Here is a 15900-nt window from a genome sequence, read left to right as displayed (position 1 = left end):
CGCAGATTGTTTCACAATATTGAGATATCGATTTTAATCAGCAATTAAAAGAATGAACTCCACTGCTTTCAATTCATACAAACCAGAACCAATTTGCGAAGATAATATACATACTTTCAAAACATCAAACGGCCGAGACGCAAGCACTAGGTGAAATACAAATAAACTACCAAAGCCTATTCGGCGCCAAAGTCTTCTCCTTCTTGACACCAGCCGACGATTTCCTCTCTGCGGGTGACAAGAAGAACAAACTGGGTCCCTCACTCGGTTTGACCAAATGACTCAGATATCCTCTGTGTGCAGGGTCACGATAATACTCAATATCCTTTCTGTGCGTAGGGTCCGGGAGACGATACGTAAAATTTCCTCGCTCCATAACCTTCGACTCCTTCAACTCTGCCGCTTCCTGCTCGTTTGCAGCACCCAAAGCCTTGATGAGGAACTCACTACCGCTCTTCTCCGACCAGGCCAGCGAGTAGAACGGATGCGTCTTCGCCATCAAGATCCTTTTTATAGATGCATTTGTATAAAATCGGGTTGTGACGGATCCGCCGGCCGCTTCAATGGCGGCAATGGCATCTGCAGAGGCACGTGAAACGATGATGTGGATGGGTTGTTTGAGGCCTTCTTCTTTACCGCGAGCGAGCAATTTTATGCCGTCGCGAAATTGGTGCACGCAGTTGGAGTGGAAGAGTTCGCGGACTGTGATTGGGTATTTGGGGTCGATGCGGCCTTGGTCGATCCATTCTTGGATTTTGTCGAGGTTGACGGTTATGAGGTCAGTAGACCAGCTGTAATCGTCAGCAACCATCGTACTGGGGCGGAAGGGGGGTGAATAGAAGGGGGAGGCATACTAGTTGGTAAATCCCCTTGAACCATGCACAATGCTCTCGGGCGTTTGACCACCATTGAAGCCATACGGCACTTTTCCGTGCTGCTTTTGACCCTTGTGACCTCTTCCAGACGTCTTACCCTTTCCAGAGGCGGGACCGCGACCTCTTCGAATTCGTTTGTTGTATGCACCGGGGTTATCGGAAATGGAGCTCAGGATGGAGGCATTGCGGGTTTGTTGTTGATGGAATTGAGGAGCGAGCAAGGAGAGGAGAGACGAGCGAGTGGGCGCAGTGATGGAACTGATAGAGAGCTGCGACACCCGTGTCGTCAGAGACGGAAATCGGCCAGCCATGGTTGTTGTTATGAGCTGGTGATTTCTGCAATCTTTTTGCGGGATCGTGCTAGATCTCCGGCATGGTGTTTTCGCCGGAGAGGGACTTTCTCCGGTGCCGAGCCGGCCAACCAGGCGTCTCCTTATTCTGTATACACTTCATCTACGAGTTGAACGTGAATGAGATAGAATTGATTCTTAATTATATGCTCCTGATAGGTTCACAAGCGGACAGATTTTGTACGAACGTTTAGCGAACGTCCTACCTGAAAGAAGGCACTAACGATATTCTCGGTCCGTACCAGGCAGCTATCTCGACTGCTGACAATCAGCCAACAACTTACGTCAATTCATGGAACGTTAGAACATCAGACTCATCTGCTATCGCAAACTCCAATGGAAAATGGAGAGTATTTGTCACCGCAGACAGTAATAAACACCACACAGAGCGATGGCCAACACGCAACAGGACGGGCACGCTCCAACAGTACCAACAGCGGCCACAAACGCAGCGTCTCCGGATCATTACTGTCCAAACTCTCGTTCCTACGCATGAGCCAGTCGACGTCTACCGATAACAATGAACCTCTATCCTCGCGAACTCACGGGGACGAAACAGCCGGTAACCTCAGCCCTAAAGACGGGCACAACCCTAGCAACAACGATGGGTACATCGGAGGATCGCGAGCGGGTGGTACAAGTCGAGCAATGGCCACCGCCATACAACACCAGCGAAAAATGCGGCGACGGCGGGGCTCGTTACGCAAGACCGCATTGCTAGGTACAAGACTGGAGATGAAAGAGAAAAGGAACAACAACAACGCCGCTAGTACTGCAAGGGATCCAGTGAATTATGGAAGCATTGAGAATTCCAGAGGGGTATCGCCATCACCATTAAGCATTTCTGCGGGTACCGATGGCAGCAGGACAACGCCTCCACCTTCGACAACGCTTACGGATGAAGACTTGACGCCGAGGGGAAGTATGGATCATGACGGCGGCGGTCATGCGAGTGTACATTCTGGGTACTGGCCTCGGTCTTTGACGATGGACAGAGGAGTTGTATCGACAGAGATTAAGTCTCCCACTTCGATAGGCGATACGACGGACGAGGAGGACAATATTTCATTATCGGATTTTAACAATACGACACCTAATAATAATAATAATAATACGACGAGCAACGGAAGAACAGCATCTACACATGCACGCCCTTCATCAGTCAGCAGCAGCGGCAGCATCAMCCCGCCACTGACTGCGACACCATCCTCGAGTTCTGGATCTTACTTTGTATCTTCGCACCATCATCTTCATCATCACCACAAAACGTCATCCGCCAACGAGCCTATAGACGCCACTGCCCGCTCTCTTGGCCGCTCACCTACAACCCATCGCGCGCGTTCTCCCCTCATCGCCCCCGAACTCTCAAGCAACGTCTCCAACACTCTCGACCCCAGCGTCGGCGTCGGTACCAGTGGAGGATGGGACTACTCTGAAACCGAATGGTGGGGCTGGATAATCCTGCTGGTAACCTGGCTCGTCTTCGTCGTCGGCATCGGCAGCTCCTTTGGCGTCTGGAGCTGGGCCTGGGATGTCGGCGAAACACCCTATGCGCCTCCAGAGCTAGAGGATGATCCTACGCTGCCGATTGTAGGATATTATCCGGCTTTGATGGTGTTGACGGCTGTCATGGCGTGGGTTTGGGTGGTGGTTGCTTGGGTTGGTATGAAGTATTTCAAGCATGCTAATATTGCGGCTGATGATGGATAACCTTATTGAGTAATGAATTCGTCGTGGCTGGCCACGGTACTTTTGATCTTGGGCAAGAATTGTACTTATTGTAATATATTCACATCCGAAAGACTCAATGTCCATAAATGAATTCTGTTTTCGTAGCCAAAACTCCCTATGCCAGTATATACTTCAGTCCAAAAAATTGAGAATAAATTTGCGAAACACTGTCAAACCCAAACGCCAAACCCATGATCCTCCTTTTACAATTTGAAACTCCCTTATAATATGACAAACATAATCTTCCAACAAACAGCTCTCATGTATATATCAGGATGCAAGCTCCAACTGCGTCACTTTTTGCGCCAATGAGTCAAGCTTCGTAGGTCCATTAGCCAGCGCCAAACTCGCTTTTGCGGCTGCCGTACTCTTCTTCGGAGTAACGATAGCTGGAGGCGCAAACCCTTTCGATAAAGCGTACACCGATGAACGGTCATGGTTCGGGTCATCATTGTAAAATTCATCCACGATCGGGTGAAGTAGCACCGTCTGTTTGTGTATCGTCAAGATTGAGTTTGTGGGGACCGTTACCCAGTTGTCTAGCTGATGTTAGCAAGCCCATTCTGTTCCATCCAAATCGAGTCAAGGGGCTTACGTCGTTCAAAAGTGATGGGCTCACTAGCGACAAGCACAATATCAGCCCCCTTATCATGCCGCTCCATCTTAAAATGACCTTCCTTTTTCCCTTCTTTCCACTTCGTACCAGACGAAAAGTATAGACTTGCCGGTTCATCCGTTTTGCTGCTGACATACCGCGTGCAAACCACCGTATGTCCATCCGTAACCGCAAAATTGAGCAAACTCCTCGTCTCCAAGTCGGTGACTTTATGCTTTTCAGGAATCTGGCGAATGAATTCATTGATCTTGGCAATCGTCTTGAACATGACCTGTCTCAAAAACGCCTGCCCAAAGCCATCGGGGCCCGGATCAGAGCTGGGGTCTGCGCCTTCTTTCTCCATCAAATCGAGGAACAGGGCAAATGCCCATTCACTGTCCGTACCGCCCTTGACGCCGAGATACCACTTATCATTTAGCGATTCACTAAGTGGTCGCTTGATGTAATTCCAGCCTCCGAGGTTGCCGTTGTGCATCCACATAAGAGAATTGTGTTGAAAGGGGTGACAATTATTATCTGCCAACGCGCCTTCTGTTGATGCTCGCACATGCGCAAACACTAGATTCGAGCATGTTTTGCTTGCGAGGCGTTCTAAATTTTCGCAGTTCCATGCTGGTAAAGTTGAGGTGAAAATGCATGGTTCTGGACTGATTTTAGGGTCCGGGTAGAAGCCTACCCCGAAGCCATCGCCGTTGACGGGACGGCGAGTGTCCTATATCCAAATTAGTCGTGGGACGAGAAATGTAAAATGAGTCATAGTTACCAGTCGCAGTCGTGAGTCATAGGACTGTGTAAGGATGGAATGGCTCGGTTCTGTGACCAGCTTACTCAGAAGAATCTCGCTTCTGCCTTTGTATACCTGTGATATGTTAGTTACGATGAAACACATGTATATAGATGTATATATGTGTCTATCAAGGTCGACATACGAGAAAACGGCACATGGCACACCCTCTGTAAATTTGATACAGTCAAAAGCTGTCTGTATCTTCTTATGCTCTTTTGTTCTTCTTCTTTTTCTATTGATTTTGAAACATAGAACCAGCCGTATAGCTCCTAAAGGTTGAGCTTATCTGTATGCGGAGTTAGCAAAGTGTAGCGTGACACATACAATTTTCGGATGGTGTTGCACTTACTTGTAAACAACGGCGCACGCGAGATATAAAGAGACTTCAGCGCAATTCGATAAAGTAAAAAAGAAGACAACTGTTGTATTTAAATATAATAAAAAAGAAAAGAAACACTTGTCAGGGGCAAAAGAGCGGTCTCCTGGATGTAGTAGTATGTGGCAGTCGTACAGATATCAGCCTAACTGTTCTGGGCAACTGGGAAACTGACGCAATTGTTGGTGCTCCGAGGTCACGTGAGCTGATCGCAAGTCACATGCTGACCTCATACACACGGAATAACTAACTAGGTTCCCTACATCTCTTCAACCGGCACTTGCATCAAAACCCACATTTCGCGATCATGTCGATACGAACTTCGATATCTACGTCTTACAGCGCATGAGAACTGATTCACCATGAGCGGGAGGATTGTCTCCCAACGCCTCGCTCCGCAACTGCGGAGAGGTCTGTTGCTGACTCGCCATGCCAACTTTGTCGGCAGCCGGACCGGCGGTCTTTTACGTGTCGATAATGTCGCAGTTAGAGGCCGGGCATGGCCTGTCGGTGCCAGCTCTATTCACAACAATGTTCCGGCCGTACGGAATATATCGTTTGCACGGATACTACCACGATTAGCCCTGAAGTTGGCGCGTATTCCGGCAATGTTTGGAGGAGCGATGATTGCGGGGGTGGCTTATTTGCAGTATCAGGCAACTCGTATGTCTTACTCTCTGTTTGTGTAGTTAGTTAACTGACGGTTAACAGAGGCCGGCAACTACGCGATTGATCTGTTCAACCAAGGCTGGGAAACTGCTGGCGGAGCGGCGTCGAATTTGTTCCAAGGATTCCAGGATGTCGCATCGCAGACGGGTCGCGGTTGGCAGCGAGTCAAGGACGAAACCGAGCTTCCCGAATGGATGCAAAAGATATTTCGTCTAGAAGAGTCGACTGGCGGGGATGGAGGAAGCGGCGGAAACAAACCTCCGAATGACACCCAGGTCGCCGCTGCGGCTGCCGGTGCAGCAGCTGGAAGCGCCTACGCCTATGAGAATACAGACGACGGCGACTATCAAACACGAAGAGAAGCGGATAATGATCAGATGATGGTTTTGACACGGAAGATGATTGAGATTAGGAATATTCTGACCCAGGTCGGACAATCAAATACACTGACGTTGCCATCAATTGTTGTTATCGGATCGCAATCTTCAGGCAAGAGCTCTGTCTTGGAGGCCATTGTTGGACACGAGTTTCTTCCGAAAGGCTCGAATATGGTGACTCGCCGCCCGATTGAGCTTACACTGGTCAACACTCCGAACGCGCAGGCAGAATATGGCGAGTTCCCTGCATTAGGACTAGGAAAGATTACAGATTTTTCACAGATCCAACGCACCTTAACCGATTTGAATTTGGCTGTAAGCGATAAGGACTGCGTTTCCGACGATCCGATCCAATTACATATATATTCACCACACGTTCCCGATCTCTCAATGATCGATCTACCAGGTTACATTCAAGTCGCCGGTAGCGATCAACCTCCGGAATTGAAACAGAAAATATCCGATCTTTGCGACAAGTACATCCAAGCACCCAATATCATTCTCGCCATTTCAGCAGCCGATGTCGATCTGGCGAACTCTACCGCTCTCCGTGCAAGCCGACGTGTTGATCCGCGGGGCGAACGCACAATTGGTGTGATAACAAAGATGGATCTGGTAGATGCAGAACGTGGCGCCAGTATACTTACCGACAAGAAATATCCGTTGCGACTAGGATACGTTGGTGTTGTGTCCCGCGCACCACAAACCTCCACACTCTTTTCTCGCGGCAGCGGCAATATCACAAACGCGATTGTGAAGAATGAAAAGGCATACTTTTCAGCACACCCAAGCTATTTCGGACCGGACTCGGAGACGTCTGTTGGCGTTCCGACACTTCGAGAGAAGTTAATGAATGTTCTTGAGCAGACCATGGCACGAAGTCTCGCAGGCACGAGAGATGCCATCAGCCAGGAATTGGAAGAGGCTACGTATGAGTTCAAGGTGCAGTATAACGACCGGCCTCTTAGTGCGGAGTCGTATCTGGCAGAGAGCTTGGATAGTTTCAAGCATTCCTTCAAGGCTTTTGCGGAGAGCTTTGGGCGTCCTCAAGTGCGAGAATTACTTAAACATGAGCTCGACCAGAGAGTAATGGATATTCTCGCTCAACGGTATTGGAATAAACCAGTCGAGGATCTTGCAGCTGCGCTAGCGGAAGCAGATCCTTTGAAGGACCTCCCAAAAGCGGACCCGGAGAATCTTTACTGGCACCGGAAACTGGATGCTTCAACATCGAATTTGACAAAGCTCGGAATCGGCAGAGTAGCAACTACGGTCGTGGCTAGTGCTTTGCAACAACATGTTGAGCACCTCGTTGCGCAGTCGACCTTTGCAACGCACCCATACGCGCAGAATGCTATTATGGAGGCGTGCAACGGAATTCTCAACGACCGCTTCTTCAGCACCAGCGACCAGGTCGAGAACTGTATCAAGCCTTATAAGTTTGAGATTGAGGTTGAAGACCCCGAATGGGCCAAGGGACGCGAGAGTGTCGGCAAAGTGTTGAAAGAGGAGCTTACGGCGTGCGAGGGTGCACTGAAACGAGTAGAGGACCAGATCGGCAAACGAAAGCTCAAGGATGTCATGTCTTTTGTAGACCGAGTACGAAAAGGCGATGTCGTCTTGGATGGGAATGGTGCGGGCGGTGCTGGTGGATTTAGTGCAGCATTACTCGAGAAAGGTACGTCGTCTTCTCACTTTGTCAACCTCGATACTGACTCTTCAGGCCGAGAGGGTATATTCCTCCGCGACCGCGCCGACATCATCAAAATGCGCATGCTAGCTGTCCGCTCAAAGCAATGCTCCTCCTTAAAAAACAAATACTACTGCCCCGAAGTCTTTCTGGACGTCGTAGCCGACAAACTCACCTCAACGGCCGTTCTGTTCCTAAACGTTGAACTCCTCTCCGAGTTCTACTACAACTTCCCCCGCGAACTCGACCAACGACTTGGCCGCCACCTCTCCGACAGCGAAGTCGAACGCTTTGCGCGCGAAGACCCGCGTGTCCGTAAGCACTTGGACGTAATTAAGAAGAAGGAAACCCTCGAACTCGCACTACAAAAGATTGAGAGTTTGAGGCAATTAGAAGGGAGGTCCCGGAATGCCAGTCGAGAATCAATTCCCAAGGAAGCGAATGGGAAGGAGCGGAGGGGGTGGTTATTCTAACTTCAGTCTTCAGCGGTCTCTCGTTTTATTTTGCTGTTTGTTTATGATACACCTGATATAAATAGTTTGTCGTGATACACCTTTGATCTTTGTCTGTCATGTTTGTATGATAATCAATCTACTTCACTCATGTCTTAATTTTTTATTCAATACACTTTCAAGGTTGGCTAGGTGACTTTGACTTGATGTTCCAATCCAAATTGTTCTTCAATGTGCTGCAAGGTCTACATACATGTATGTACATGTATATCGATCCTCCAAGGTGCCTTTCCTATATATATATATATACATCATACAATCAAAAGGGTGTCACCAAAACTATCAATCAAGTTGACCACATGTGCATCTCCAAGACTATTCCCTTACTGCACAGTGGATATAATATACCACAATAGCACAGAAAAGATAATCTTGGAAGTATTGAAGTAAGCAAGGCGCAGCCCGCAACTTGCTCACTTATCAATTGTACCTCGGTACGTGATACACACGAAGCAAGGCCCATTGTCGTACTACGATGACAACCTTGGAATTCCACCAACATTACCTAAAACATTGTACTCATAAAATTTCAAAATGCCCATGGTTGCTGTCAAGCCGCGGGGATCAATATCCTAGTGCTACTACACTACCTTGGATACGGCCGTCGTCACTTAGCCAGAAAGCGCTGGCCACGCATCCTTCGCCTGGGCATCGCATCGTCTCGGAAGGGGCTATTACATAGTACATCAAGGAGGACAAACCACGTGAAACGAAACGACTACGACTTGTACGAAGAAAGGCTGACAGCCTGACAATTTGACAACCCGACAGCCTGACTAGGTAGTGGATAATGTATCAACAGCCGTGGCTGTGAATGACAGGCCTACGTAGCCAAACAAATACGTACGTTGAATTCTAGGCAGATGCTCAAAGTTCGAGATAGAGGACGGAATCAATGCGAGGGGCCAAATAATTTAGTACATTCAACTGAAAAATGAAGAGGGCAGAAGCGTAAGGTTTACATGGATGTAAAATGAAGAAAGTATCTGCGCATCTGGGCGAGTCTGACAATCCATCAAACCTTCTTACACTCAACCAAAGAGAGTTTTGACGATGATCAGTATTTCCTTGCCCCAGGGAGGTTGGTTGTCTTATGACCGTACGTACGTAGTACGCTGGCTGTTTCAGCAAGGCTGAGCAGGACCTCCTGGGGCAGCAGGCAGTTAACAACATCCTTGATGATACTTATGTAACCTAAGACATCCTAGTTAATGGGAAGCATCAGATAATACGTAGTACACCATCAGCCTACATACATGTACCTATCAAATCAACCGACTTCCACGTGATGATGATGCATGGATATCTCATCTACCTACCTGGTCCTGTAGAGTTCCTACACATGCCTAGTCATGCTATCGAATATATCGATTTTTATTCACCGACATTTTTTCGCCGTACCGCCCGATAATCAATCCTTGGTAAACCAGGTCAAAGTTCAAACATACCTTGGTATATGACCCGCGTTTTCAGCTCCAATGAGGATCGGATTCGTATACACTTCCATTTCCACACAGTGTCCACCACTACGATCCAAGTATCCGGCGTGTTCCGCTATATTGAAATATCGAGTCACGAGTACTAAACACTTGCATTCGTACCTAGGTACGGACTACGGACGAAGTGTATGATATATACAATCAATAGTCCCCATTAAACCCGGGCAAACCGAGGAAGCGCACAGGACCAAAATGGTCAAGCGATGCTCACTTTTCCGAGTGAGAAGTCAAGTACAGAATTACAGATGCGTAGTGCAGTGTAGGCAGCGAAATGCATTGCCCTGCATGCATCACATCCCATCCATCCATCCAGCCATCACAACACACTCACAGCATACATACATAGTACATGACCACAGTCGGGGTGGGAGGCGGGCAAGTCACAGACGCCGATGATCTATTTATCCATTCATCACTCGTATTACTACTTGATTCAATCTAGTCGATCTGATCATTGAGAAACGAAGGCTGGAAGTTGGATTGTGAGGGCCGGCTCAATTTCCGTTCTGGTAATATGTTTCGTGTCGACCTTGCACATAGGTGAACGCGTAATATAGTTTTACTCTTAAGGAGACGGAGTCTGTGACGTTAGTTAGATGGATCATAGACTTTCATAATTACCATACCCTGCAAATCGCCAGTACTTAGCACTTACGGAGTGCGTAAGTGACGGGGATGGGCATGGCATAGGGGCGACGGGCGAGCGACCGGTCTCAAAGCACGAATCAGGGTGCTTGGATGTAAAGCAGGTTTGGCGATAGGCGGTACGTCCTCCGACTGACTACTAGGCAAAAGTACGTATGTATGTACAGCAGTTAACTAGGGGATAGCGGTACGACCGCTAGTGGTTAGTAGTGTGTGCTCTGCTCCGTGTGGTCAGTCAGGCTCATTCATAGACTCTGGCACGCACAGACTGGACCAGACCGGGGCTAGTAGCCCAGTGCTCCGGCGTCTTACATAGAGTTTGCCTTTGCAGTCGTCCAGTCTAAAGAGTACATACCAATTAACGAATCATCCGGACAAAAAGAATGACGGCTAGCAATCAATAAGCCGGTTGAAACTTCAAACGACGCAACGCAATGCCGCTCGTGGCAAGTTGCAAGGATGGAGTGGGTAAGTCGATCTCAGACTCTCGCAGATGGATCATGAAAGCGATTGTCTTTGACCTCTCGGTTGGTAAGTCGTTGACGGTGGAGTGGATATGGAATAGATACGTTGGTGTGGTAAGTTGAGCCTGGTGGACCAGTCAGACAGAGAGAGAGACTGTCGTTGTCGAATTAACTGTAAAGCAGGTCGGCAGGTCAGGTGGGCCGCTGAGATACATACTTACCATAGTACTCACATAGTACGGGCAAATACGAATATTACGCGGCCCTCATCAGCCGTTCCCAGGGCTATCGTACCACCAAGCGCAATTCCGTGTATTGTCCGTCTGTATTTTGACTCTACTCCGTACTTGGTACTTGACTCTACCAATCAGGCGGGATGTCAATCATCACTTTTTACTTTGAGCACAATCAGTCCTGTCGAGCCTTGGTAGCTTGACTCGTCGTTTGCCGCGCATGCCTGATGTCAGTCGCAGTACCACGTATCAGCAGAAAGAATTCCGACTCAAAAGAAAGAATGAGCAATGGATATATGCTAGTCCCGTTCAGGTCAGCCAATATAACCGTTCTCGGGCTAGGGCGGCATGCGTGCTCTGTCCTTTTTCGGGGCTAGCGGTGCTACACGTACTATGTAATATGCTCATTCCTGCACTCAGCCTTCCTTTCATACACTCCTTACTATACGCTGGACAGTGTATATACTACGTGGTAGTACTTACCCACCAGGTGCTAGGCTCTACTTCGACTAGCTAGTAACCGACGCCTCTTCTCATTTTTGTTACTTTGCGCTCATTGGCCGAACCGTCCCCCTTTCTGATTCTTCACGAATCGCCAAGTTGGCTCGGGTTGAAACTCATTTCATATGACCACTGGCACATGTCGAATTAATATGTAATGCATGGTGAGGCGTGTCAGTTTGTCGAGTCCAAAGCCTGAAGACGAAATTAGCCGTACCAAACATGACCATACACCCTTACAACCAATCAGATCGGCAGAAATGATCTGTTCCCGCGTATCAGGCCGTATCGTCGTATCATGAATCAGCGATCCATACATAGTTCCAGTACAGGGACTCGACTTGGCTAACTATAGTGTGCGTATGACTATGGGGCATGGAGAGGTTTGCTAGTCAGGCGTAAGACATCAGTCTCAGCGGAGTTACGAGCCATCTAATATTACTACAAAGACAGCCGATCACACTGCCAATCATGCCAACCTGACTGGCACGTCTTATTACAGGTCTTTGTCTTACATATCCAGCAGTCCCAGCAGTTTCAGCCGAACGCCGAATCAGAAACCGAGCCAGCCCCAAGCGAGCGTCAATCCTGCCTATTTCCTTGTACTAGCTCTAGGAGGTATGATATCAATTTAATGAACTTATTAATCTACTCCGTACGTCGTCGCAGTTGTACATACCGCGATACCACCATTGCCTGGGTCTGGGTATGTCTCTTCGAGCCGGTGTACACTGGACCGTAGCAGTCGCATGCTCCATAGCGGCCAGCACAGGGCCAGGAAAAAGAAAAAACCGAGGAAAAATCCACACGAAAAAAAAGGCAAACCCCATCCATCCATCGCCGGTTGTATCCTTGAATTTGCTAGGCTTGCTCGGCTTGCCAGCAGGCGAATGGCATGGGGCCCAGAATCTGGCAATTTACTAGTGCCATCCAGAATCCACCCCTCGCCATGGCTTAGCACTTGCAAGTCAGAAGTCTACTATGTAGCAACCTAGTAACAGCTAGCACATTTGCAGGGTTAAAGGACAAAGTCCAAGTCACTACCTGTTTTCGTCTTAGACCCTCCGCCCTCGCCGACCTGCGACCAACTAAAATAAAAGATTTGGGGTTAATTAAGAAAACTAAATTTGTGGTTTCAACTCAACCATCCTTTTGCCTTCATTGCCTTCGTATTGCAGTGCGAGTACGCTGTACGTACTAAGAGCATAGTGGACCTGATTAACTTTGTCTTTCTTAGTCCATCCATCTTTCTAACTCCGTGGATTGTCTAGTCTGTCTCTGTATTACTGATACGTTTACATAGTAGATAKTACCCAATACTTGGTACATACTCAACTGCAGGTGTGATTCATTCTGTTGCAAGACAGGATGGATGGCTGAGATGGCATTGTTGTCTGTTTTTAGCATCGTGACTATTGACGCCCCCATTTACTTTTTCCTCTTCTCAAGCCTCTCTGCTGGTGGTCAAAGTAGTAGTCCATGAAGGGATGTTCTTTGGTAGTGGCATTAATACACTTACTGTATTGATACAACGCTGTATATAATACATACAGTAATGCCGACGAGTTGGAATACCATCAATGAGGTAATCATTTATCACTTGCCGTGCTTTCCTTTTTTATCCTCATTTTTCGATGTACAAATTCTTTTCTTTTGACTCCTACTGAGCATACTACAGAGCCATACTGCGACAACGATCTAAGGAGGCCCCCTTGACAACCCGTCTCGCCATTTGAGGAACGAGAAAAAGAAACATACCTTCCTTGCCCATCTGCCAATCAGCCAATACTTGCTCAACTGACCAACCACCAGTCCTGGGAACTGAGAAGTCTGCTCAGACAGCTCAGTGATAGATGGACTGAAAGCCGACAGATCGAGTCTGCTTCAAATAATGGGAGGCTCTTGCTGTGCATTGGCTCCCCCTTCATTACATTTACGTCCATTCCATCTGCCAGGGTGAATGCACCACTTGCCTTGCACTGCAGCATCCTTGATTGATTGTTTAGGTTATTGTTTGTGAACACATATTGAGCAAGTTGCCAGCAACAATAAGTCAGCGGGGACTTCCTTCCTTTGGCCAGACAACCTTACGGAAAATAACGTCAACTTCCGCATCACCCCAACTACCGCCAAAAACCACCAAGAGGTAAAGAGAAAGAGGAGTTCATGATTGACTCATGAAACCAAAACTCCTACCACCATCCCCAGTTCCTTCCCTCCAGGAACCTCCATGTCGCCCGCACTCGCCTCATATCCATCCTTCTCGCTGCCATTCCCTCCTGCCTCGGACTTCCACCGATACGCCTACCAACCATACTCGCCGCTCGCGTCTCTCAGCAAGCTTACGTTGAACCCAATCTCATCGGGGCTGCCGAACTGGTCTGCCCCCTTGAGAGACGGATTACCCACGCCTCCCGCCGACATGAACGGCGTGGCTCTGAATTCTCAGCTCGCTCCGTCATCGGCGTATGCGTACCACCATCACAACGGTCAATATGCGGCCAAATCCTCGTCGAATCGTGTGCCGCTAGCAAATACCGTGTCAAATGCTGCGCCAAACTACCTCCCCCCAATGAACAAGCAGGTCGTGCAAGTGGAGGAGACTGAAAAAAGCCACAAGAGAAGTGAGAAGGAGTCGTTGCCGTCGTACTCGCAGATCCCTACTTCTATCAGGAAGAATGGAGGCAATCTGCCCGAATTCGCAGCCCAGGTGTGTAGCACGATATGACTGGAGTATTTTTATTCAAGCTAATTGTTAGATTGCTTGTCTGTTCTGGTTTGAAAAGACGTCGAAACTCAAAACGATCGAAGAGTCAACACCGCAAAAATACGCACTCGTCCAGGAAGCTTTTCCTACAATCGGATTCCAGAAATGGGTAGCGACCGTGTTGTCCACGACGCAAGTCAGTCAGAATGTTATACTGCTCGCCTTGTTATTCATCTACCGGTTGAAAAAGTTCAATCCTGGAGTTCGTGGAAAGAAGGGGAGCGAGTTTCGCTTGATGACGATTGCATTGATGATGGGCAATAAATGTGAGTACTATCAATCAGATTGACACTGATAAAAACTAATAAGACAGTCCTCGATGACAACACGTACACAAACAAAACATGGGCTGAGGTTTCCGGAATCACCGTGCAAGAAATTCACATCATGGAAGTCGAATTCCTCAGCAACGTTCGGTACAACCTGTTCGTTTCTAAAGAAGAATGGACACAATGGCATTCCAAGCTCAGTCGGTTTGCGGACTTTTTCGAAAAAGCTTTACGTATGCCTCCAGAGAACGAGTTCGCTCCAACAACGCCTGTGCACCAGATTTCACCCACAGCAGATGTTAGACGATACAATCTTCCTGTTTCACCAGCATCGAAAATGCCATCTCCACCGTCGACACACCCTCTTCAGCCGCAAACACAATTACAACCTCAGATTCAATCACGACCAGGTTGGAATTCTACTACAACTCCTTACAGGCTCAACACCTCGCCTCGGGCCTTACCCAACCTCGAATTCCCACCGTATTCACGCAAACGCAGCTGGGAGGATGATGTGGAAGAAAATCCAAGCAAACGATTTGCCGTGTCTAACTACTCGGCGCCGATGCCTGTTCTGCCAGTTTCTGCGACTTCGATGCCGTCTGCGGCTGCGATGTCTTCTGCGGCTGCGATGTCTTCTGCGGCTGCGATGTCTGTACCGGTGCTCCCACCGGTCCTTGGTGCAAATATGCCTCTGTCGGTGCCGTCGTTGGCAATTCCTGTTCCTCGTTTGAGTCAACCTACCACTTACCAGCCCGTTTCGACTGCTCTGATACCGCCTACCTTGCCTGCAGCTACAATGCCGCAGCAACTTCCTCTCCCTCACGTCCGCGCGATGTCGACAGTGTTCAATCCCTCGTCAACATGGTCACAACAAATTCCGTCTGCAACGGTTGCGCCAGTCGTTCCGTCGCAAACTTCCAACCCGATGGCTTTGTACAACTCGGCCGTGTCTCTTCCAGACCCCGTTCGACGACAGAGTCCGTATTCCGCGACGGTATCATCAGATGCAGTCTCGCCATCTTCCGCATTCCACGTGCACACACCTCAAAACCACCTCTCGCCGTCCTTCTTCCTCGTCAACCGCAACTCACCATACCGCCCTGTGCGCGCCGTGAATACTCTTCTCATTCCGCCACCGTCTGCATCCCTACACCAACCCCGTCACCTGTCAATGGACCAGATGCACTACCAACCATTAGGCAAGAGCTTTACTGAACGTCGCACCGGTGTGTTGCCATACCTCCATCACGACGGACTACCGCAAGGAGTCATTCCCCAACAACCGAATTTCCTTCCTAGCCAATACTAGTCACAGTCCCCTTACTTTCATCCTGTACAAATTATCTGTTACCTGGCTTATGAGCGTGCCATTTTACTATTGATGACCCAAACCCAAACACCCGCGATAGAGTGCTTCTATCGAGTTATTTCCTATCTTTCTTTCTGCATGGATCATATGGCGTCATCTAGACAAAAACCGGAGGTTGACTTTTTCTCATCTCGAGCATACACTGAGCCCAAACTCAGAGCAGTCAT

At 48.5% G+C, this 15900-nt stretch overlaps 5 protein-coding genes across 5 annotated transcripts; 3 read left to right on the top strand and 2 right to left on the bottom strand.

The window, feature by feature from the left end:
* Positions 1-166: 166 nt before the first annotated feature.
* On the bottom strand, positions 167-1186 carry BHQ10_006507 (uncharacterized protein; the record flags this gene model as incomplete). Its single annotated transcript, XM_040879101.1, has 2 exons — positions 167-791; positions 855-1186. 2 exons carry the CDS (start codon positions 1184-1186, stop codon positions 167-169), a joined length of 957 nt encoding a protein of 318 aa, XP_040735011.1.
* Positions 1187-1561: 375 nt separating this feature from the next.
* BHQ10_006506 (uncharacterized protein) lies at positions 1562-2935 on the top strand (the record flags this gene model as incomplete). Its single annotated transcript, XM_040879100.1, has 1 exon — positions 1562-2935. The coding sequence occupies one exon, from the start codon at positions 1562-1564 to the stop codon at positions 2933-2935; it is 1374 nt and encodes a 457-aa protein (XP_040735010.1).
* A 291-nt stretch (positions 2936-3226) lies between these two features.
* On the bottom strand, positions 3227-4516 carry BHQ10_006505 (uncharacterized protein; the record flags this gene model as incomplete). The annotated part of the gene is made up of 4 exons (XM_040879099.1): positions 3227-3495; positions 3552-4284; positions 4336-4431; positions 4502-4516. The coding sequence occupies 4 exons, from the start codon at positions 4514-4516 to the stop codon at positions 3227-3229; spliced, it is 1113 nt and encodes a 370-aa protein (XP_040735009.1).
* Positions 4517-5097: 581 nt separating this feature from the next.
* Positions 5098-7944, top strand: BHQ10_006504 (uncharacterized protein; the record flags this gene model as incomplete). Its single annotated transcript, XM_040879098.1, has 2 exons — positions 5098-5398; positions 5447-7944. 2 exons carry the CDS (start codon positions 5098-5100, stop codon positions 7942-7944), a joined length of 2799 nt encoding a protein of 932 aa, XP_040735008.1.
* A 5611-nt stretch (positions 7945-13555) lies between these two features.
* On the top strand, positions 13556-15673 carry BHQ10_006503 (uncharacterized protein; the record flags this gene model as incomplete). Its single annotated transcript, XM_040879097.1, has 3 exons — positions 13556-14035; positions 14085-14358; positions 14406-15673. The coding sequence occupies 3 exons, from the start codon at positions 13556-13558 to the stop codon at positions 15671-15673; spliced, it is 2022 nt and encodes a 673-aa protein (XP_040735007.1).
* Between the last annotated feature and the right edge of the window lie 227 nt (positions 15674-15900).

Source organism: Talaromyces amestolkiae (genome assembly GCF_001896365.1).
Source record: "Talaromyces amestolkiae strain CIB chromosome Unknown scaffold12.1, whole genome shotgun sequence".
Classification (NCBI taxonomy): domain Eukaryota; kingdom Fungi; phylum Ascomycota; class Eurotiomycetes; order Eurotiales; family Trichocomaceae; genus Talaromyces; species Talaromyces amestolkiae.
The sequence above is the reverse complement of the archived record's forward strand: the minus strand, read 5'-3'. Positions and strand labels throughout refer to the sequence as shown.